This window comes from Protopterus annectens, chromosome 1.part1 (genome assembly GCF_019279795.1).
Source record: "Protopterus annectens isolate FY-2018-M chromosome 1.part1, PAN1.0, whole genome shotgun sequence".
Lineage (NCBI taxonomy): Eukaryota > Metazoa > Chordata > Ceratodontiformes > Protopteridae > Protopterus > Protopterus annectens.
The window spans coordinates 1,139,123,571-1,139,148,161 of NC_056726.1; the positions used below are offsets into that span (position 1 = coordinate 1,139,123,571).

At 37.0% G+C, this 24,591-nt stretch overlaps 1 protein-coding gene across 1 annotated transcript in view; it reads right to left on the reverse strand.

Moving 5' to 3' along the window:
* LOC122815740 (CD209 antigen-like protein B) overlaps positions 1–24,591 on the reverse strand; it is a 1,006,265-nt gene that overhangs the window by 493,660 nt on the left and 488,014 nt on the right. The window contains exons 3-4 of the mRNA XM_044088497.1: positions 17,122–17,205; positions 12,010–12,111 (exon numbers count right to left, since the gene is read on the reverse strand). Of these exons, the coding sequence (XP_043944432.1) occupies positions 12,010–12,111; positions 17,122–17,205 (186 nt within the window). The remainder of the gene's footprint in view (positions 1–12,009; positions 12,112–17,121; positions 17,206–24,591) is intronic.

Genomic DNA, 24,591 nt, shown 5'->3' on the forward strand with positions numbered 1-24,591 from the left:
CAAGATTTATTGCAATGGACACCCGAAGCAGAAACAGCTTTCTGCAGGTTGAAGCAATTGATAGCTTCTTCATTAGTTTTAGGACTCCCAAATTATCATAAATGTTTCTTTCAAACCATAGATTGTAAGCAAGGATATATGACATCAGTGTTAACACAACAACATGGGGATAAGCAACATCCCATAGCTTACTATTCATCACAGTTAGACACAGTGGCATGATCCTTGCCTCACTGTGTACAAGCAGTGGTCACAGCTGCAATGGCAGTACTTGCCTTGGCCTCAGTGCTGTTGTTCCACCCTCTCACATTGAGAATGTCTCATGCAGTCGCTATAATTTTACTGCAAGAAAAAGTAGCATATCTCTCTCCTGCTAGACATCTTTCATGTATGACTATACTACTGAGCCAACCTCATATGACAATTGAATGATGTATGACATTAAACCCATCAACATTGCTCCCAACTCCTGCGGATGGCACACCGCACAGTTGCCTGCAGGAAATTGAGCAGATGACCTTACCTAGACAAGATCTCATGGATATGCCCTTGGATGACGCCGAGGTGACATATTACGTGGATGGCTCATGCAGAAGGGGCTCTACAGGAAAGAATCTAGTGGGGTATGCAGTAGTTACAGACACTGAAACTTTAGAAGCCCAATCCTTACCACATAACTTTTCTGCACAAGCAGCAGAATTGATAGCTTTAACACGAGCTTGTACCTTAGCAAAAGGAAAATGTGTAAACATATATACTGACAGTCAGTATGCTTTCTCTACCGTACATGTTTTTGCGCAGCAGTGGAAAAATAGGGGAATGATAACATCTAGTGGCAAACCAATTAATCATGCGCAATTTATTTTAGAATTGTTAGAATTTATTCAGTTACCTACTAAAGTAGCTATTTGCAAATGTGTAGCTCACACAAAACAACAGGACAGAATTTCGAAAGGTAATGCGAGGGCTGATGCAGCTGCGAAGCAAGCAGCTTCAGACTCAGAAACTTTACTTTTAAATGAGGAATTACAACCCTCTGAGATTTTAGATCTAGAAATGTTAAAAACAATGCAGATGCTTACTACAAAAGCAGAAAAACAAAAATGGGAAAAGTGAGGAGCAATTCTTGAAAATGGACTGTACATCTCCAAAGAGAAAAAAACAATATTGACGTCTAATTTATTTAGATATGCAGCATTGCTGAGCCATGGGCAGTGCCATGTCTCAACAGGGGGGATGGTACAGTTAGTAAATCGAATATTCCAAACATATGGATTCACAAATTATACAAAAAAATTATGTGCAGCATGTCATACTTGTAACAAACACTATGCACAAGGGGCATTTAAACCTAAGCAAGGAATCTTTCCTATACCACCATATCCGTTCCATACTATTTGCATGGACTTCATAGAATTGAATAAATGTGAGGGAAAAAAGTATTGCCTTGTCATTGTAGATATGTTTTCTAAATGGGTAGAAGCCTTTCCAACCAAAAATCCAGATGCAGCAACAGTGGCAAAAGCCCTGATAAAGGAAGTAATCCCTAGGTTTGGCATACTGGAGAGGATTTATAGTGACAGTTAGGACACTTTTTTTGGAATTTCCTTGAAAAACCATTGTGCCTATCACCCTCAGTCTGCAGGACTGGTGGAGAGGTACAATGGAGTCCTCAAGAGTAAGCTTAGGAAACTAGTTGAGGAAACTCAGAAGAGTTGGATAAACTGCCTTTGGCACTGCTGAGCATGAGAACAGTTCCAAATGTGAAGGGTTTGACTCCCTTTGAAATAGTGTTTGGGAGGCCATATTATGTACCTCGGTGGAAAGCTCTCATGACTGCAGACCAAGAGGCTGACAGTTCACTAGCTAGCTATACGAGGAAACTGTTAACAAATAAATCTGTTTTGCAGTTTAACTCTTTTTCAGATAAAGGACAGACCAGACCGTTGGAAGCAGTTTTGGCCCCGGGGTCCTGGGTTTGGCTGAAGGTGACGAAGTGGAAGAATTGGGCGAGTCCAAAGTGGGAAGGACCGTACCAGGTACTGTTGGCAATGCCTACTGCAGTCAGTGTTGCTGAGAGAACATCCTGGGTCCATTTGACACACTGCAAACCGGTAAAGAACTTTCAACTTGATAAAAACTTTGTGACTGACACACAACAAGGGCAAAATGGCCAAGAATAAAGCAAGTAGAAATGCAGATCAACCCCAGAGATGTTGCATAATCATTTTGTTGAGCGTACATTTATTAACCATAATTGTGACAATTTTCTTCTTGTTGTGGTTTTTCCTGCACTCAACCACACAAGTGAAAGTGGAAAGACGTGATGAATTGTCTATAGATTGGCATCCAAACTTTAACACATACCTAGCCATGAAGCGTGTATATGCTGAGACTATGAACATTTCAAATTGCTGGGTTTGTACAGCTATACCAACAGCATATGGAGGACTGTTAATGCCCGCTGTCCTTCTGGAGATCAATGAGACTTGGGAGAATTTGCTTTTTGACACAGGAACTGTGAGATCACAGGACAAAATAGCATTGTATTTATAGATTCATAGGTTCATAGATTAGTACTAGGCTAACTGCCCTTCCGAGCCATTTTAAGCCTAGCCAATTATCCCCTGTAAGATTCAGACCCTGTACCTTGTGTTTGTAACTCAAACACCTTAACCATTAGGCCACCCTCCCAACTACCTGTTACACAGAAGGGAATTGTGTGTTTTTACAAAAATGACACTCTCCAAGTGGGTTGGAGCAATTGTAATATAACCATTTCTTATAAATGTTATATTAAAGTTAGAGATGGGAGTACTGTTTGTAATACCAACTATGATTCATATCTGAGTTCAATGAAAACACCATTGGGTGAAATGCGAAGAAATCCTGTTTTAATTAAGCAGTTATCTATCATAGATAAGAAAATGTTTCATGCAGGGCTGGCACGTATCAGCACTAAAGCAGAAAATTGTTATTTTATTTGTGGGAAAAAGGCATACAAATGGCTACCTGAAAATTGGTCCGGCAGTTGTTTTTTGGGTTATCTGGTTCCGGCCATAAGACACACTGCAGAATTGCCTCTGGGTAAGATACGAAACGTGAGAGATGTTGCCCGAAAACCTGAAAATCCAGTCGAGAAACCTGTGAACCCAGTGGGGTAGATTGAAGCTGGCTGGAAAGACCATAATTCCGTGAAGGACAAAGACAAATAGACTCATATGGACTTGAGTGACAGTGTTATATCTTGGGCAGGTATACTCCCAGAATATGGTGCAGTCAAATCAATCTGGGAGTTGAGAAAGCTGTTAAAACTTCTCGAAGTAATGAGTAATGCAACTTTTTCTGCCCTTGAACTAGTAACTGATGAACTGAATGCAATGAGAACTGTCGTGCTACAAAATCGGATGGCTCTTGACTTCACCCTAACGGCGAGAGGTGGTATGTGTGCACTTATCAAAGAAGAATGCTGTGTGTTCATTCCAGATAACAGGCATGAGAACAATAATCACCTAGAAGTGATTCAGCAAGTGTCGGCCATGACCGAACCAGGCCCAAACCCACTGACAAACTTTTTCCAGAATCTGTTTGGGGGGGTGGGGTTCCATCCTAATGAATATTTTGATTGCTATTTGTGTGGGTTTACTCCTATTAGGAGTGTGTGTCTGTTGTGGAATTCCCTGCATGAAAAGATTAATCAAAGATTTTATTGATGTATCTGTTACTGAAACCCTGTACCAAGTTATTGAGTTTGAAAAATTGATTTCAGATGAAATTCTTTCTGAAGTATAAACTAAATGGCTCACCTAGCTGAAAGTCCTTGGTGGAAAAGGTTAGGAGAAGAAATGACATTGTTTGTCCTTCAAAATAGAATAAAAAGTATTAACAGGGGGGAAATATTAGAAAAATATGTATTAGAATATATGTGAAGTGCTACATAGAAAGCAAAGTATGTAATAATCCATTTTTATTCTATTAATGGCATGACATGAAAAATGAATTCATATGAAACTGTAAGAAGCTTTTTGAAACTGCAGTGTGCCTCTCTACAAGTTGCCCTCTGACCCTAGCAGTTGCTAGCACAGCAAGAATTGATGTTTATGCTTTTCACAAGTGATTATCTGCTGGGTTAGGAAGTTAAATGTGTGAAATAATGAAAATCTTCTGCTCCTTCCTGCTGGAACAATTGGCCTTGTACATATTATTAGGTAACGCACAGCTGTAGGGAGAAATGTTACATGGGAACAAAGAGGTGGATAGAGAAACATATTGAAAGACTGAACCTGCCATTGTGTTCGAATCAACTTAAAACCTTGAATGGTAACTTTTATAAAAGGACATTATAACTTACCAGGTGGCTAGCAAAACCATGTTGTTACTGAAGAAAGAAAGTTTTTTTTTAAATAGCATCAGCATTTTCTTATGAATAGAATATTGTAAGCTAAAGTGATGTAGATGTCCTAGGACTGATCAGATCAGTTAGGTGGGCATAAGCTAAATGTGAATGACTATAAAAATTCTGTACTTGTACGTTTTTTGCCTCCTGGTGTACACTAGTAAAATTTTGAACCTGAACCTCCTGTGTATTGATCTTTTATTTTATTTAACAGCAGGGAAACTGAAAGAGATAGGAATTGACCCAAAACAGCCAATAAGCTACTAGTTTCAGGGCTGAGACCACTCCTCCAGGGACAGATAGGCTGCTCAAAGCTCCCCACTCTCACTGGTGAACAGAGAAGCTTCCCCCTATCCAAGTAAGGATATGGGCAACACAGGAAACTATACCACAGTCCAGAATTCAGCAAAACCTGAAATCTGGACTAATCTAGTTCAGCAAAGGCGGGAAAAGAGAATTTTTTTTTTCAGGAAACAGCAGAAAAACACACAGAAAACACTGTAAATGCTATAAACAGGCTATCACACTTTAGTGTGTAGCCTACAATGGTTATACAATACAAAACAAGTGCAAAAACTGTAAAAAGCAGAAGGCAAATGCAATTTACACTTTTTGAAGCACAGATCAGTTAGAAATTCGACTTTTAGGCGGGAAAAGGCAGTCGGAGCAGGTTTGCGCTCTGTCATCCTCATCCACAATTTCCTAAAAATATAAAAGTTAATTGAGACTTTACACATTAATGGACTAATTCCCATATAACTAAACCATTATTTTTGAACGAAAAAAAAAAAAAACAGAGCAGGACCAAATATTCTAGCAATTCCACTTCACAAAAATCAGTAACCATAAAAGTAGCAGATTCTTCTTCTTTCGGATTTTCCCGGTTAGGGGTCGCCACAGTGGATCACCTGTCTGCTCATGATTGGCAGTGGAGTTTTACTGTGTCAAGCTGCCAGCCTGGTGCCCAACCTTCCACAGAAGGCACACACACGCACGCACGCACTCACACTTAGGGCCAATTTAGAGTGTCCAATCCACCTACAGCATGTCTTTGGGATGTGGGAGGAAACCAGAGCACCCAGAGGAAACCCACACGACCACAGGGTAAACATGCAGACTCTTCACAGAAGGTGCCCCAGCTGAGGATTGAACTGGAGAACCTCTTGTTGTGAGGCAGAAATGCTAACCGCTGCACCATCGTGGCCGTCCTAACCATAAAAGTAGCAGATAGGATGCAAAAATGTACTTAACAATGAATATAAGAACTATTTATTAACTTAATCATGGGCATGCTGCTTTTGAACATTATTGGCTGTTTATTTTGTATTTAATTAGTTGCTTCATGTATTATTCCATATTCTGATGGAAGTCCTAATGGATGAAGCTGTTCAAGATAGAAGTGATTCTGTGTTACTGTGAGCTACTGAGTTTTAATCATGGGCATGCTGCTTTTGAACATTATTGGCTGTTTATTTTGTATTTAATTAGTTGCTTCGTGTATTATTCCATATTCTGATGGAAGTCCTAATGGATGAAGCTGTTCAAGCTAGAAGTGATTCTGTGTTACTGTGAGCTACTGAGTTTTAATCATGGGCATGCTGCTTTTGAACATTATTGGCTGTTTATTTTGTATTTAATTAGTTGCTTCGTGTATTATTCCATATTCTGATGGAAGTTCTAATGGATGAAGCTGTTCAAGCTAGAAGTGATTCTGTGTTACTGTAAGCTACTGAGTTTTATCCACTTCTTTTGCGGTTAACCCATTATTTTTCCTATTTAAGAAGTTCTAAAAAGTGGGCAGGTCCTCACACAGGCTTTTACACTGCTGTAGTAATTTGGCATCAGTTCATGTAAGGAAGGTAGTCTCCAACCCACAGTCTGAACTGCTTGGCCTCATCTCACTCTAAGATGTTTCCCTTCCAAATTATCTGCTTGCAGCACCTTGGTTCTTTTGCTAATGTTTCTCTGTAAATTCCAGCTCCCTCATGCCTATTTTTTGTACCTATACTTACAGCAGCCCTACTGATAAAATATATTTTTTCTGTTCCTGTGTTGGTTCCGTTCTCAAATTATTTTCTGCTGCTTTGTACATATAATATTATGTATGGTTGTTACTGTTCTCTTTGTGCCTGCATCCAAAATCCTACTATCTTCTTATTTTATAAGCTCTCCCACTCACCCTCTTTCAATATAATTTATTTACATTTCAATTCATTTTCTTCTGCTTGTGTTATGTATACAAGCCTTAACTATGCTCTAATGTATCCCTTCAGATCTTGTAATCCTAAACACCTTGCTCTGTGGGAGAAATAACTTATCCCACTTAAATTTTGGCCACTTTCCATACCAAATACATTCCTTCAATTCTTTATTAATTATGGTCAACATCTTCTTCCCTGGTTGATAAAAATATGCATGGCGTGTACACAGTACTTAAGGGAATAATAACATTTTCACCAGTTGTACATCTCTGTCCACATCCATCATCAAGAGCTTCCTTCTTCTTGTATTATGCTATACTTAGTACGTACCCAAATATCCTTAACTGACATAATAGAAACTTTTTTTTAATCCAAATCATGTCATGTCCCCATAAATATGGGTATTGCTGAACAAATTCATGAGTAGGGACATAATTTATCACTGTACCTTTTGTATCATCTCATCCTTTTTTTATATCTTGAAAAAACTTGAAACTGTCTGAAATGTTACTAAACACTGAAATATCCTTTTATGGATTTATCAAGTACAAAATATTGTCTTCTGCAAATAAGGCTCTTTTTGTTGGATACCATAATGAATTATACCCTTGCATCTGTGAGTTCCTTATTTTCTTTGCCTATGACTCTAAGTATGTGGCAAATAACAAAGGAGAAAGAGGACACCCCTGCCTGTTTCCTCTATTCAAACCCAGCTTGGCAGAAAGGAACCCGCCCAACTTGATTATTACCTCTGACCTTTTTATATATCTTCATAATTAACTCCATTATTCTATAATAAAATGCAAATGCTGTCATTGCCCTACTCATAAAATCCCAGCCAACTCTAACAATTGCCTTCTCTACATCAAGACTCACCAGCAATAATGGGGCTGCCTTGCACTCTGCTTCTCCTGGATCATCATTGTACTATTTATCTTAAATGTTTGTCTGCCTATCATATAACCACACTGACCTATATCTATCAGTTTTGACAACATCTTAGTCATTCTCTTACCTAGTATAAACATAAATGTTTTGTAATCATGGTTCAAAATTGAGACTTGTCTCAAGTTGGAGTTAAAGGGTTTTTTCTCTCTGAGTAATACAATCACAACAGATGTCTTTCAAAATACTGGTATTGTTTTGCTCTTCTAAATTGTTGTCAAATAAAACCTTTTCAACCATTATCATTTTTTTTCTGTCTATACTTTCAAATTTACACAGGAATACCATCTGTGACTGGAGCCTTCCCTGTTAATGGATAGTACATCACAATTTTTTTTCTCATCCTCTCTAATCTTAGCTGCAAATTCTTGAGTGTCATTTTCCTCTAAACTTGGCACATTTAAGTCTGCCATAAATATTTCCATTTGTGTTTTTCTTGGTTCCACATTCATTAGGTCTATCAAGATTTTCATAGAAGTTCAGAAATATCTCAAATACCTCTTACCTCTATAGGATCTTTCTAATCATAAGTTCCCTGTGCTTGCAAACACCCCTTTCTGTTCCCTCTTGTCTAAGTTGCTGTGCTAATAATGTTTGCGCTCTAGGGTTGTTATCAAAATTAGTTGCTTCACTTATGCATATTATCCAAATACTCCCTCACTTTTCCTTTAACACTCAACAATTGCCCTTCAACTGCAGTACTTTAACTTTTGATAATCCCTCTAAATAATTCCTATTACTAATACCCATATCTCATTCTCTGTCTGTCTTTCTCTCTCTCACTCCAATTTCTACAATATTTTTACATTTTATTTTCATTTTATCCTACTTCTTCTTTCTGAAGAAATGTGTACACTTCTTAACACATTTATTCAAATATTGTCTTTTTAATAAGTAAGACGGACAGCTCCAGTGTCTCATTTTGCTGGATTACCCTTTCATCCTTATTGTTGTATGGTCTGAAATAGTTATTGGCTATGATTCAAAACTGTCAAATACCCAAGCTCATGCAAAATATAGTTTCTGTTCAATCTAGCCCAGTTATTTTACCTTGGAAATAATATGTAAATTAAGCCTACGTTTCTGATTGTAATTTCATATCTCCCATCCCAAATATTTTCATATCATTCTCTAGAAATCTGCCCTCTTTTGTTATATTTTCCCTTCTAGATCCCTCTGATGCAGCTTTACTATTGCATATCAGATTCTAATACACATACATGGATAATATTCTCTGTTGGAAACAAATTACTTCTCCCATAACTGTCTTAAGCTCCCTAATATTAGTTTTAGCTGGAATATAAATACATGTAATTGTACTTCTCCTTCCTTGCCAATAAGCCCTTATAACAATAAATCTACCATTGTAGACTTTTTTCTCCTTCTTTATCAGTATTGGAGCCCCCCCACCACCTTGTGATCTGCATTATTACTCATGTTTTCCTGTGCCACTGATACTCTGCTGAATAACCATTCTAGAATCCTTTCTTTGCCAAATTTACATGCTTATTTCTAAGTGTGTCGCTATGAAGTAGTATGTAAAAATTAGTATATTTTGTGATAGCAATAATGATGAAAATGGAAGATAGTATTTATAAAATATTAGCTGAACTAGATTGCATTTCCATCAGACTGACTGCACTTAGCAAGGATCTTGATGGTGCGAGAGCTAAGCAGAAATGCTGGAGATGTTCAGTTACTTAAACGAGGCACTTCTAGAAACACACAGGAAACAAAGTCATGAAGAAAAGGTGAACTGGTTAAAAGGAAGACATACTTTTAAGGTCACCGGTATGATGAAATACAATAGAGCAAACATATAGACAAATTAAGTTGGAATGTTTCTTCCAGAAGTTATAGAAGGTCAGGAAATGATATTTATTGAAATACCAGATAGCTGTTATGTGACTGTCTTTCATAGGTATATATTTGGAAAGTGTGCAGATAGAAGGACAGAAGCCAAAGTAGACCATTTGCAGAGAAGGAAAACAGATTATGGTTGTTAGGCCACTTCACTTATGCAGAAAAGTTAAATATGATTTCATGAAGAAAATTTTGGAGAAAGAATCTTAAGGCAAGAGGAACCCGGTGGGTCCTGCCAAGAGATAGACAACTTGTGCAAGTGAAGGCCTGTAACAGTCAACCATGATGACTGAAGAAGGTAGAAGAACAGCATTGCAGTGAGACAGGTGGTGACAAATGGTGGTGGACAGAATCATTCTTAGACATTTCCTGCCCAAAACTGTTACAGCTGATCAGATATTGCAAAGGTGGATTATAGTAGCTTTACTGATTTTGGTTTTAGACTGTGTGGCTCCTTCACCATGTAAAATATTTGGGTCTATGTTAAATAAATGAACGCTTATAATGTCAAGTACAACATACTCAAACACTTTTAAGTGAATGTGTATTTAACCGACAGCTCACAATGTCATAATTCAGAATAACAAAAAGTTTTGTTTGGCCACCTACTCCTTCCAAGTGCTGTAGGACACTACACCAACTGACAGCAACTTCAAATCTATCATAAAAAAAAAGAAAAAGAAAAAAAAAAAAACATACCTTAATGGTGGAAGCAGGGGGGCAAGCCCCCTGCACCCCCCACACCCCCGTATTTAAATATATCAACTCCGAGACCGCACTTCCTTGCAGAAAAGGGGAATTCTCCCATTTTGCATAGTATGGCACCATTAGGAATAGCTTACATGTATTTATTTATTTATATTTGTTGACTGGGAGTGTCCAACTAGATGTAGATCCATTTTCAGTGGAGGCCTGGGGAGAAAAGCTCCACAGTTAAAATAAACAGACAGTAGTTACATTGGATTACATAGCGATTAACAATTTACATAGCAATTACTTACAACATATTTACAGATGAAGAACATAGCACATCAGTAGACAACTAGAATCTTTATCTGGGAAGTACATAACAGACATTAACAAATGTTACAATAAGAAATTACTGCTGTATAATAAGTACTAGGCTTATGAGCATCTGAGTTTGCTATAATCAAGGTAGTTAGTGGAGTGGAAAGAAAGGTAGTGGTTGGATGGGGTGGGTGATATTAGAGTGGGAGTTGCAAGGGCATAGCCAGCATGTTTTTAGGTGCACTTTTAATAAAGTTTTGAAGCGGGTGCATGATGGTATAGAGGTAATTGTGGGTGGGAGGGAGTTCCATAATTTGGCTATGGTGCAAGAGAATAGTGCTTCACCAGCAGAGTTATTGGCTTTAGTGATCTGCAAGTGATTTTTGTTGCTGGATCTTAGTGGTCTGGTGGTGCGATAGGGTTGGAGTAGATTCTGGAGGGATGGGACATTTAGTGGATGGTTTACTAATTTGTGAGCGAGTGAGAGTTGATACCATTGAAGGAGGTGAGGGAGTTCAAGCCAGCCCAGTTCAGCAAGTGAGAGACAGTGGTGACTATGGTAGGATACCCCTGTGGCGAATTTGGTGATTTTGTTGAAGCAGGTCTCTAGCTTGTTTAGATCGCATTGCCTTAGGTTGGTATATATTGGACAGGCATGAAGTAGGGTGGAGATAAGGTGGGAATTTGCTATTGAAATCTTTGCTGCTTTGGTGAGAAGTTGCTTATTTCTGTATAATGCTCCTAGTTTTTTGTGGACTTTTTTATGGTCATGGATATGTGAATGTTAAAATTTAGTTTGTCTATTTCCACTCCTAGCAATTTGGTGTGTTCAGTTGGGTATATAGTGGTGTTGTCTTTTGCTGTGATGTTAAAGTGAGAGTTGTTTTGAGTATGTTTGATGGATTGGAAGATGAGTAGTTTAGTTTTGTTTGGGTTGAGTATTAATTGGGCATTGGATAACCAAGTTTCAACAGAGGAAAAGGCTTCCTGTGTGACTTTTTGCAGTTTGGGTAGGGACTGGGCTGAGCAGATGATGGTTGAGTCATCTGTGTATTGTATGAGTGTGCCATGTCTGGTGGCAGAGGCTAGATTATTGGTGAAAACAGAGAAGAGTAGGGGTCCAATAACAGGGGATGTAATACATCACATATTTCAGTGCTGACCAAACAATATATTTCCGTACTCCTTTTTCTGACATTCTGAGCTGTCGATTAAATAAACCTTTGCTTAAAAGTGTTGGAGTATGTTGTACTCGACATTTTAAGCATTCATTTATTTAACATAGACCTGAATATTCTTTGGCAGTGAATACTTGAAGTCTGTAGGAGGTTTGTCTTTCCTATTTACAGTCTGGTATATGTCTATGTTCTGTGTTTTTTTATATTGCTTGTATTATAAGAATAAAATAAAGCACAGCTGTTGAATTTATGTTGTATTTAATGTCTACACTTTATTTGTTGCATTTATGTTTTATATACAGTCCTCACTTTATTCTTTCTTAACTTTAGTTTTGAGATTATTATTTTGCAGTGAACAAACTGTTTCTATAGTATAAAGTGACAGTTGTAATAATCCAACATGTTGTGTTCTACTTACTGTTCTCTTGCTTACAGCTGTCCAAAGAAGCAATGGTCTGTTGTGAAGCATTCATTGTCCTGAGAATGACACGTAAATTTTCCATTTCCTTCTTTTGCTCATCTGAAAGAAATCAGAGTCATGATCAAACCTGTTTTGTTAGTTTTTCTTGTAGCTGATCTAATCAATTAATTTAGAGATGCAGTATGTTACAGAAAGAGGCATTTTTAACAGATGTTACAATCAGAAACAATTGTATCAGAATTGCAGAGAAGATAAGCAGTGTACATTGCAGTTAATTTACTAGCCTGTTATGTCACTAGCATAACATAGGACTATATTCTGAATCTGAATGAATGTCTGGGCAATTATTAAGGAGCTGCGAACTCTGTTTGCATTATTTTTGAAACTAGCAGATCAGGCTTTTCCATTAAACAGCCCATGTTTTTTGACATCGGTAACTGTTCAGGAAACATGTTTTTCTTCCTCAGACTGGATCTAGATTGTTAATGTAACACATCCAGTTATTTATATAAAGTTACCAGTAGGTAATACATTTGAATATCATTGAGGAATATAGCCAGCTAATTATGTTTTAACAAATACATATAAAGCTGAGGCTGTGTGGGGAACATGACTCTGGGATTTCCCAGGACACAAATTCATATAATTACAGTTCTGTTGACAGCCCTCAGTATGAATCAATTCAGCTTTATGAAAGGCAGCTCCTGTCTACTAAATCTGGTGCACGTCTTTGAGAAGACAACTGAAGCACTGAAGAACTGAAGTGAAGAACTGGGTGTCACAGAGGTGCAGTGGTTAATGTTGTCACCTCACAGAAAGAGGTTCCCCAGATTAATTCTCAGCTGAGGTGCCTTGTGTGCAGAGTCTGCATGTCCTCCCTGTGCTCACATGGGTTTTCTCCAGGTACTCCAGTTTCCTCCCCCATTCCAAAGACATGCATCTGGAGTGTTTCTCCCCCTTGCCTCTGCTGAAAAATAGGCTCTGTCTTAATCAGACTTTCACGGTCAATAACTAAATAAATAGAAAATACACAATGTATGCCTATACCTACCTAAGATTTTCAGTACTATCTGACATTCTAGCATTAGTGATAAGATTAACCACTTAAATATTAACCCATATGTAATCTGATTTGTAGCTAACCGTCTCACAGACAGAGCTCATACAGTCAGTGTTGGTGATGTGGTCTCCTGTAAAACATGATCTCTACTTGTGTTCCATGGGTTTTGTATTGGGACCACTCAACTTTGGCATGTTCTTTGTTGGGGTCCATGTGGAGATCAAAGTAGTCTGTCTTGCATGTGGATGACAGAAATTCTGTGCAGTCATTTTCTGTCCAGTCTCAGAAGCATCACTAGGATAGGACACAAGGTACTATGGGAAGTGATTGGCAGATCCAATTGGTCAGTAATGCAGTATTAATTGGTTTGCTATATATACATATATATATATATATATATATATATATATATATATATATATATATATATATATATGTGTGTGTGTATATATATATATATATATATATATATATATATATATCTATGGGTCCCCTTCACATGGTCGACAGTTCATATAATCAACACTCATTTGGTCGACAGTTCATTTGGTCGACAAGTAGATTTGCCCCCTTCCCCAATGTTGTGCAACCCTGGAGTTGATATAAATAGTTAGGGGGGGGTGGGGGGCAAAGCCCCCCACCTAAAATGCTTGTCGATCAAATGAACTGTCGACCAAATAAACTGTCGACCAAATAAACTGTCGACCATATGAACTGTCGACCATGTCAGGTAGGCCCATATATATATATATATATATATATATATATATATATATATATATATATATATATATATTTTTTTGTCCATCACATAAGCATGAGGGCAGGACCTAGTGCTCCTCTTTAGGAGAGAACAGAGAAATGTCAGAGCAAAGAATGGCCGTTTTTGCTCCTCAGCTTGGTGTTGAGGGGTGACAGACTGGGAAGCAGCACTAGGTATGGCAGCTGTTACCATCTTAAGGTACCAAATAACTTTCGCACAGTACATTTCAGCAGACAGCATTCATTCTAACAATGATCTTCTGACTTTCTGTTTTTGTCTTTCCATATTAGGCACAAGTTCCAAATGCATTAAAAGAACTTTCCACAAAGAGCAAAACGTCCTGTAATCTGCCATGCTGACATTCTTTTATACTTGGCAGGGAGTAAACCATCAAAATCAGACTGAAATACAAGCATAGTTAAAATGAAACCCACGCTCTAACATGTTTCTTACTCTGCATGCCTCACCCTTCACATTCCCTATCTGATGACATAAAACATCACTCAGATTATATATTTCTTTGTGACTGGACAGTGGTTACACATTTTTAAATGAACAGATGATTATTCACTTAATATCAGATATTCTTTACATACACTTTCCTTCTATCCCTGACATGAACAATTTATATGCAACTGTTTCAAAACTATAGTCTTATTTGCAATGAAAACATACTTACATCTTGCTGGAATGAAAACACAATCTGAATACCGTAAATAATATTCAGTTAAACATTTCTCCTCTTTACTCTGATTTTTACATCTCCAAAAAAAGATGTCATGCATTTTACTAAAATCTAGGAACAATTCATTTTCATCTTTAATTTTGCAATGATTTTTATCTAATGTGGTCAGTGGTGCTGATTTAACGTGATCCATTTGCAAATTGACATTTTCCTGCAAATTAATATTTAGAGATTTACAAATTTGTTGTATTACCTGACTACACAAGCGAACTGGTGGTCCACACCAGTAACCTCACATTAGATTGATAAGCCAAAAGATTCCAGTTTCAAGAAATTAATGTGTGATAGTTTAAGTTTGAGTTAAGCAATTTCGTCAACATTAAATAAATAGACATCATCAGAACTCAAGATGTTGAAAATTGATTGCTTAAATACAATTAAGTTAAAATTTTAAACCGATCATGTTCCAACAATTAATGAATAAACTTAATTAGAAACTTCTTAAAGGTACAAAACAGACATAATATTTAAATAAGTAAAATAACTTAGTAAAAAACTGAGTAAGAAATATTAGGTAATAAATAGCAACATTTTATATATATATATATATATATATATATATATATACATATATATATATATATATATATATACATATATATATATATATATATATATATACATATATATATACATATATATATATATATATATATATATATATATATATATATATATTTATATATATATATATATATATATATATATATATATGGATTCCTTCAGAAGCTCGAAATACCGAAATCTCGAATTTTAGTATTTCGAGCCCAAGAAGCCGAATCCACATAATAACGAAAGTTTAGAAATGTGAAATTCAAAACCTCAAATACTGGAGGTTTTTAATTTCGCACTTTTAAAGTTCTGCTGTGGTCATGTATTCAGGTAAGTGTATGTGTGTTAAGGGGTTTGGGTAGGGGCTGTGGAGTGTGTCAGTGGTTTTTGTTGCTGTGATGTGTGTGTGCGAGGAGAATGTAGCTTGCTTATGTGGTGGTGTTTTGTATGTGTTTGTATGTTGTGCGACCTCGGAGTGAGAATATTTAAGTAGGGGGGCGTGGGGGGCACAGTCCTCCAACATGGGTGATGCAGGGGGGCTTGCCTCCCTGCTTTCATGTAGTAGAGTGATTGTGTGTGTTTGTGTGGTGGATGGTGTGTGTGTGTGTAGTAAAACCACGAAATTCAAAACCTTCGGTATTCAAACTTTTGAATTTTGCTGTTTTTAGTTTTCGTTGTTTTGTGGATTCAACTTCTTGAGCATGAGATACTGAAATTCGATATTTCAGTAGTATTTCAAGCTTCTGAAGTGAATCCATATATATACATATATATATATATATATATATATATATATATATATATATATATATATATATCTGTGTGCGTGGGTCTACTTCATTTGAATAGAAAGCACATTTCACTGAAACTCATTTAGTTGAAAGGTATATGCCCTGTTTCCCACTGTAATGTGAACCTGGAGTTAGTATATATGGTAAGGGGCTGGGGGGCACAGCCTCCCTCATTGGGGGGTGTGGGTGGCATAGCCCTGACATAGATTGGATATATAAAATCTTCCTGAAAGAGTTATTCATTTGACTTGTAAGTATGCATGCTTATGATTTATGTTTCAAACAGGTGGGGAGATATGCCCCCCCCACACACCCTCTTACTATATATATACTAACTCCATGGTTGCACTACAGTGGGGAAGAGGGCATATACCTGTTTAGACAAAATGAGTTTCTACTTAACGACTGAAATCTCAATTGACTGACTTTCATTGACCAAGACCACAGTGCCTAATTTTCAAAATACTGAAAACTCATTTGACTGAAAGTCATCATACTGAAAGCTTACAAAGCTGAATTTCAAAATACTAACTATTAAACCATAGACATGCACACTTACAACACCAAAAACTAACACTTAAAAACTACTTACATACACTCTTAATATGTGGCTCATTATATTCCATACATTCCAATTATTTTTCAAAACCTGTTTCACTTGATTACTACCAACTTCATATTTGTTCACCATGGTTAAGTTCATAGCTACTTGGGTCAGGTTTATCATTACGTTTCTTAGCTACTCCACCAAAGCTTATACTCTCAGTGCCCAAAAGGGAGAAAATATCTTCATTTTCCTCTTTCGGATCACCTTGTTACTAATTTCTTTTAACCTTTCCAAGGGATAGCTTCTTTCAAGAAACATCGTAATAAAATTATTAATTTATATTAAAAAATGGTCATCCATGGTGGTCAGTCTAGATGCATGTATCGTCTGCCCTTTTACCAATCATTTATTTTAGCACATTGGATGATTGCTAGTGAAGTGTCTGGTATACGTGTACATTCTGTGTTTCTTCTTATATTAAAATAAAGCACACCTGCTACATTTTTAATGTTACATTTATGTTCTACATACACTCCTCACTTTACTCTTTCTTAACTTTTGTTTTAAGGTTATTATTGTGCAGTGAGTGAACCATTTCTATACTATTAGAAGTGACAGCTGTAATAATCCAACATGTTGTGTTCTACTTACAGTTCTCTTGCATCAAATTGTCCAAAGAAGCATTCCTTGTACTGAGGGTGACATGTACATTTTCCATTTCCTTCTTTTGATTATCTGAAAGACAACAGTCAAGATCAAACCATTTTCATGACTTTTTTGTAGCTTGATCTAATCAATTCATTTACAGGTGCAGGATATTACAGAAAGTGGCATTTTTTAACAGATGCTAGAAATCCAAAAAAAGTGTACAGTCCCAAACATGGCCAGAATATAAAAAGCTCTAATTTATTAAGTACTTATCGGCAAGTCCTTTCATGAGTACCAAACTCGCTATCAGACCAATTAACTAAACAAATCCACACATATCAATTTAAAAACTTTCCATATCCCATTTGATTGTGCATTAGGTGTTAATGGACATGTCCCAATGAAACCGGTGTTAGAAACCAGGCCTTTATTTAAATAAACATGATTTGAGTCTATTAGTAATGCTTTTATGATGGGATTCATCCTTGTATTATTAAAACATGTATGTTATTTATATATAGAGCAGGTTTTATTAAATATTTCAAGCATTAGTTTTTAGATTAGAATGTGCCCAGTTTTGTTTTCATATGAGACATATTTTCACATGTATCGTTTAATATATAAAAAAATTATTTTCTGTTTAGTAAGACGTTTTAGGGATTTTATTATATATTTTTCATATATTGCAAAATGTTTTAATAACTTCAAATGACATTTCCTTCAAGAAAATGTGGCTGTATTAGATACTTTGTTTTTGGGGTCATGTGCTTAAAGGGTTCAATATGATTGGATAATGGAATTCGGGAAGTTTTTAAATTGATATGCGTGCATTTGTTTAATTAAATGGCCTGATGAAGCAAGTCTGATACTTGTGAAAGCAGCTACCAATAAGTACTTAATAAATCAGAGGTTTTTCTATCCTGGCCATGTTTCGGACTGTACACTTTTTTGGATTTCTAGCATTTTTTATCATAGTGAACAGTCCGTTCATCTTAGTTTTACGTTTTGTATTTTTTAACAGATGTTAGAATCAGAATCAATTGTATCAGCATTGTACAGAAGATAAACAATGTACATTGCAGTTAATTTACCGGCCTGTTATATCACTAAGAGAACACAGGACTATATTCTGCATCTGAATGAATGCCTTGGCGATTATTAAGGAGTTGTGAACCCTGTTTTTATTGTTTTTGAAACTAGTAGCATCAGGCTTTTCCATTAAATAGACAGCTTTTTCCATCAGTAGCTGTCCAGGAAGAATATTTTCCGCCCATTCTGGATCTGGATTGTTCACGCAACACATCCAGTTATTTAAAGTCATATAAAGTAAATTTTTCTGTTACATATTGGATATGCTTACAAGTCAGTAGAACTAAATAACAACTGAAACACCAACTGTAAATCCAAATACAAGGCACGACAGGAACCGCTCGTAAATAAAAAGGAAATATTTTATTTTTAAGCGCTTTCAACAAGAACAAATACCAGCCTTCCTCAGAAAAGTTCAAAATTCAAATGCAGTCATATGACATCCTTTTAAATACCCTCTAACACAAGCAATCAAGTTAAAGACACAGTACCATATACCAAAATAAAATAATATAAAATGATATAAATTTTAAATTAAAATCACAATAACCATAGTCCTGTGGTTATTTATCAAAAGTTCTCAATTTTAACACACTTGCTATAGATACCATGTCATATAAACCTGGAAACACTGATACATTTATAAATAAAATCCACCACAATTCACGTTGTTCTAATATAAGATTCCATGGACCTCTCCTAGGATTTGCTAATAACTGCTCCAACTGTGGCACAGGCTGACATGTCTGACTGCCTCCACTGTGTTGCTGATTCAATAGTTTGGATGAATGACAGTGGTGTCTGTGATGAAATGTCTGCTGGGAGGGGGACAGCCACATCATCTGATGTTAGCCAACATGGCCGTGCCTGATCATGCTTCCATAGTGGCACTACTTCCACTGCTACTTCAGTGGTTGAGGTATCCACATGGCAGGCCATAGGTTCATGGTACTGGGTGTACTCATGAGGAGAGCTTATCTAGTAACATCAGTCACCTTCAGGTAGCATCAGTGCATCTGGCCATAGGCGTGGATGTGCCAGTGCATCTCCTGGCAGAATCAGTTATCAGGGCAATGACAATGAGCTGTCACCTCTACCATGCACAGCTCACACCTGTCCGACATATAATGTAGAGCTACCACAGTGCTTGGCTGTGTTCTTGCAGACACTCACACACCAATTTCACTTGGAGCACCCATACAGACACACACACTCATAACAGCTGAATTGGTCAGTCATTAGGTTTAAAGTTCCTTGTGTGTCAGTGGATATTTTATGCTTACTAAAAATGCCTACCTGCTGACTTTTCTTACTTACACAAACTCACTACCTTTTTTGTCAGCCTAGGCCTCTGTTAAGATTGTAAATAACTGAGTCCAATCCCTTGGCAGCACCCCAAAGGGTGACAGGTAACTGATTTAAGAGATTCCAATCCTCTACAGTGGAGGTAGGTTGGCTAGAGTCAAGGAGAGAAAAGATGACATCTTTATGCGGTGGAGGGACATTTGTCAAGAAGTGAGTATCAGGATCATTTAAGAAAACTCCCTGTGGAGTGCAGTAAACAGTACAGTTAAACTTACACGGTAGATCCCTTCCCAGCAGGTTTAATGGTGCTGAGGTCCTCAGCAGGCAGGCATGTTTAGCTGATAAAGGACCGAGATTTACACTTACTCATTTAGTAACCGGATATTCAGCTTGCATGTCTGACACTTTAATTCCGGTCACTGATTTAGTGGAGAGGGGTAAAGAATTAGCTGAGGAAGCAGTAATCATAGATCATGTAGCACAGGTGTCTATTAAAAAAGGTAAAGAAGAATCTTGTACTTTTAACTGGACATATAGTCCAGACTGTCGTACTGGAAGCAGAGGTAATAGTGATTCCTGTTTTAGGCTATCCTATTGGCTAGTCTGCCAAGTAGGTGCTTGCTATTGTGTAGTAATTACAGGAGGCTGTGATAACTGAAAAGAGGGGGCCATAGACTGCAAAGCTGACTGGGGCCTGCTCAGTTGAGTGACAGTTGGCTGCCAAGGCCTGTTGCCAAGACTGAGGCACAGGTTGCAAGTAAGAGCAATTATTTCTCCAGTGTCCTGTTTGATCACAGTTAAAACAAGGGTCTGGGTTCTGCTGCTGAAACCCCTGGTTTCCTGGAACCCTTTGCTGCTGCAGGACCATGAACCTAGGTTGGTTGGTGTATCTTTTTTCCCTGTTATTTCATGGGCATCGATTGGGGCGTGATTGCTGCTGTTGCTGCATGAAAGAAGTTAATACCTGCACTTGGGACACCAATTTATACAAGCCGAAGTTAAGCCATTTTAAGCAGACTTTTTTTTAATCAGTCTCATATAGAGGGCAGTAGCCCTTTCACAAATGCAGCTGATAGCCTACTAGCTACGGGGCCATCCATTACTTTAGAGTAGCCAGAGTAAGCTTCAAAGGCATCAATCATACGTTTTAAGTATGCATCAATAGTCTCCCCCTCCCTCTGCATGATAACCTTAATTTTAGACCGATCTGGTGCTGGCAGACACACTACCTTAATGGCTTGTAATATTTTTTCCCGTATGTCTGAAAATTCGTGGTCAGTGTGCTATGGTATTTGGTGGCACTCCTGCATGTTTCCAAACATGTTTTAGGAGGATGGGGGGTAGAGCATTTGAGTACTGTTCTCATTTCTTTGATGGTTGGGTTTTGCAATTTAACGTGACCAGTATATATACAAATCACTGAAGCTTCCACGATAAACAGCAAAAAATATTTATTTAATAAAACAAGCGCTTTCACGGACTCGACAAGTCCGCTTCATCAGGTTACAAATTTCTTAAAATATGACCACATTTTATATAGTAAGGTATCCGCCCTAATTAACTACCATTTCGGCGGTTAAAAGTCTAATTAAACATTAATTAAGCAATTAATACTATTTGGGCTGAATTCCATAAAAGGAAATCACTTCCTGTAAAAACATCTCTTACATCTTATGTTACCTTGAGTCCAAAATGTAAAGAAGACATTCAACTACACATATAAAATTTCCCTTCATTGCTTTGTAAGACAAATCATTATAAATACTAGCTCAAGGATATGTAAAAAGTGTTCAATCCAACTAGCATATAGTGTTTGCATAACATAATAATTTTATCTTTCTTAGGTTAAGAATATATATAATAGTTCAAACTGGATTCAATATAATTGTTCCATAAAATTATTCAGTCATATATTAATTTAATATTCTGAATATCCCAATGATTCTAAGAGACTTTAGATGGTCATAAAGATAAAAATATATAAAAATAAATCCATAGGATGACATCTCATGTAATAGTATGGCTAAGCCACAATAATTAATCATAATTTAAAAAAGTGTATCTAGTTATTTACACATTCATATGCATAAGACAAAAGATAAAATTAAATATATATTTACACACTCCTAATAAATTCCTGCTTGTATATAAACTGTTTAATAATTTTCTCTAAATCTAAATTAAAATATCTCTATAATAGTGCTGGTTTGATACTAAGTGCTGTATTCAGTCCTGGCTCTATGTGCGCCCTAAGTAATAAAATCCATTTCAGCTCGAAAAGTTCCAAAGTGCCTACTGTATTGCCTTCCCTTCTATTATGATGGAGTATCTGTAGTACTTTAAATTTGAACATATGGGATGGAAATAACTGACAGTGCCTGGCCAAAGCATTGTTGATGTTCATCTTCCGTATATCATAAACATGATTGTAGGCTCGATCTCTGAGCCTACGTGTTGTCATGCCTATGTAGTAGGCATTGCAATTGTCGCATGTCGCCAAATAGATTATATTTTTGGTCTCACATGTGGCATAAAAATTCGGTACAAACCTATAGCCAGTCTGTGTATTTTCATATGCCTGCTCATCACTAATGTAGCTACATATACTGCATTTCTTACATGGAAAAGTTCCCCTCCTAAAATTAGTTCTAATGTCCAAGGATGTTTGTAATACTTTCTCTTTGCATAATAATCTTTTTAAATTTGGACAGTTGCTATATCTGAAGATAGGGTGTTCACCTACCACATTTTTCAAATCTTTATTCATATAGAGCAACTTCCAGTTTTTATTGATAATGTCTTTAATGTATCTTACATCATTCGTGAATTTGATGTCATATTGTATCTTGCCTATCCCAGGTTTATTATAATGTCCAGGATAGCCCCGTTTATGACTCACCTTGGGGTTCATAACATTATTATGTTGCATGCATGTTTGTACATATTCTGGATAACCCCTGTCCTTAAAGCACTTAATTTGAAAATTTAGCAGCTGTTCTCTATCCTTGGCATCGCTGCATATTTTGGTTATTCTAGCCATTTGATTTTTAACAATGTTTGGAAAAATATGGCGGGGGTGCATACTCTCATGATGTAAAATGCCATTTTTCCAACAAGGTTTTCTAAAAAGCGATGTAGTAAACCTATTCCCATTATTTTTCATTATTGTTATATCCAGGTAGTTAACCTTATTCAGTGAGGCTTCATGTGTAAAACTAAGGAATGAGGTAGCATTCAAAGGCAGCAGTCATATGTTTTAGGTATGCATCAATAGTCTCCCCCTCCCTCTGCATGATAGCCTTAATTTTAGATCGGTCTGGTGCTGGCAGACACACTACCTTAACGGCTTGTAATATTTTTTCCCGTATGTCTAAAAATTCTTGGTCAGTGTGCTATACTATTTGGTGGCACTCCTGCATGTTTCCAAACATGTTTTAGGAGGTTGGGGGGGTAGAGTATTTGAGTACTGTTCTGATTTCTTTGATGGTCGGGTTTTGCAATTTAACGTGACCAGCTAAAACTTTAGCAAACTTTGCAGGATTTTATCTAATAGGAGGTAATGACTGCACTATTGCTTGAAAATCTACAGCCGAGCATGCTCTAACCACTTGCATGGTTTGGTTAGCTCCTTCTACAGTCCCAAAACCTAGATTTAGGACCTGTCGTAGTGGACAAAAGGGGCACTCAGGGCAGTCATTTTCAGAATTACTGTCTTCTGAGGGTGAATAAAAGGATGGGGACATTTCATCCAGGTTAAACATGTCTGGTCCATAATAATCTCCCTTTTTAACCAGTACTAGAGGCATCTGATGTACTCTCTGATTTCTAGGTAAGTGATTTTTATGCTGCGGGATGCGTTCTCACTGTGTCAAGTTGTTTCCCAATGTAACAGGGCTAATATAAAGGTCTCGTGATCTGCTGGGAGCAGAGGCAAGGGTCGCCTCAGAGTTTGCGGTCTGAGCTTTACGCTTTTCCTTTCATTTTTGTTTCTGTGGGGAAACAGGCAGGTGTGGGGTTATTGTATCTGGTGAATAGGGAGGAGGGTGCTGAAACTGGCGTATGGGAGGCGGCGAAGGAGATGGCAGGAAATGTACTGGTGGTGGACGAAATTGAAAATCATCATCAGACAATTCCTCTTTAGGGTTACCACCTGTCCCACTTTGCGAGGGACAGTCTCTCTTTGGGCAGTTGTGTCCTGCAAAAAAATTGTAAAAATGGCAAATGTCCTGAGATATTAGGGCAAAAATATTTCCTATATTTTATGTAATAGTTGCATAAAACAGTTATTCTGTATCTGAAACACCTAAATGTTATAAGAAACAGAATAAGCAACTAAAATGCTACAAGAATAAGCTTTTATTTAGGTAAAAAAAGTGAAGTTCTTTCCCTTGTACTGACCATGGTTATGTTTTGACCTGCAAAATCTGATGTTTGTACCACAACTGTCCCACTTTGGGCATTTGAAAAGGTGGCAACCCTATTCCTCTTTGCCTGAGTGGCCTTTAATTTCTCCAATTCTCATAGTAAGTAAAGGATAGCAGAGTTAGTCTGCTGTTGAAGTTCATTGACAATTTTAGTGTCTGACAGCAGTTGGGTGATTAACTTTTCCGCATTATCTTTTAGGCTCCTAAAGAATGACTCTCTCTCTCTCTTTAGATTCACGCATCTCAGAATTAAAGACTGCCCAGCAGCCCATATCTTTTTGTCAAAACTACCTTTTTCTGGAAACATTAATTTACCATCAATTTTAGTCAATCTTTCCAACAAACATACATACATACAACTTTCAGGAGAATATTTTTTAAACAATTGTCCTGCAGGAGTACCTTTTTCAGGCACTTTAACAAAAATTCCTACACACGCACCCACCTTTGTGAAAAATGTAAAAGAAAACCCACTCACATACGAGTAGCCTGATAAAACCCACTATCACTCTACACAGATAAACTCACAATCCTGCATAAATCAACTTTGTAAGAACAAATAACATCAGCACTTACCTTATTACACTAGCAACTACAAATTCTTCCAAGACAGGAACAAAAGAAGATGTGCAGTTTTGAACTAGTTCCACAGGCA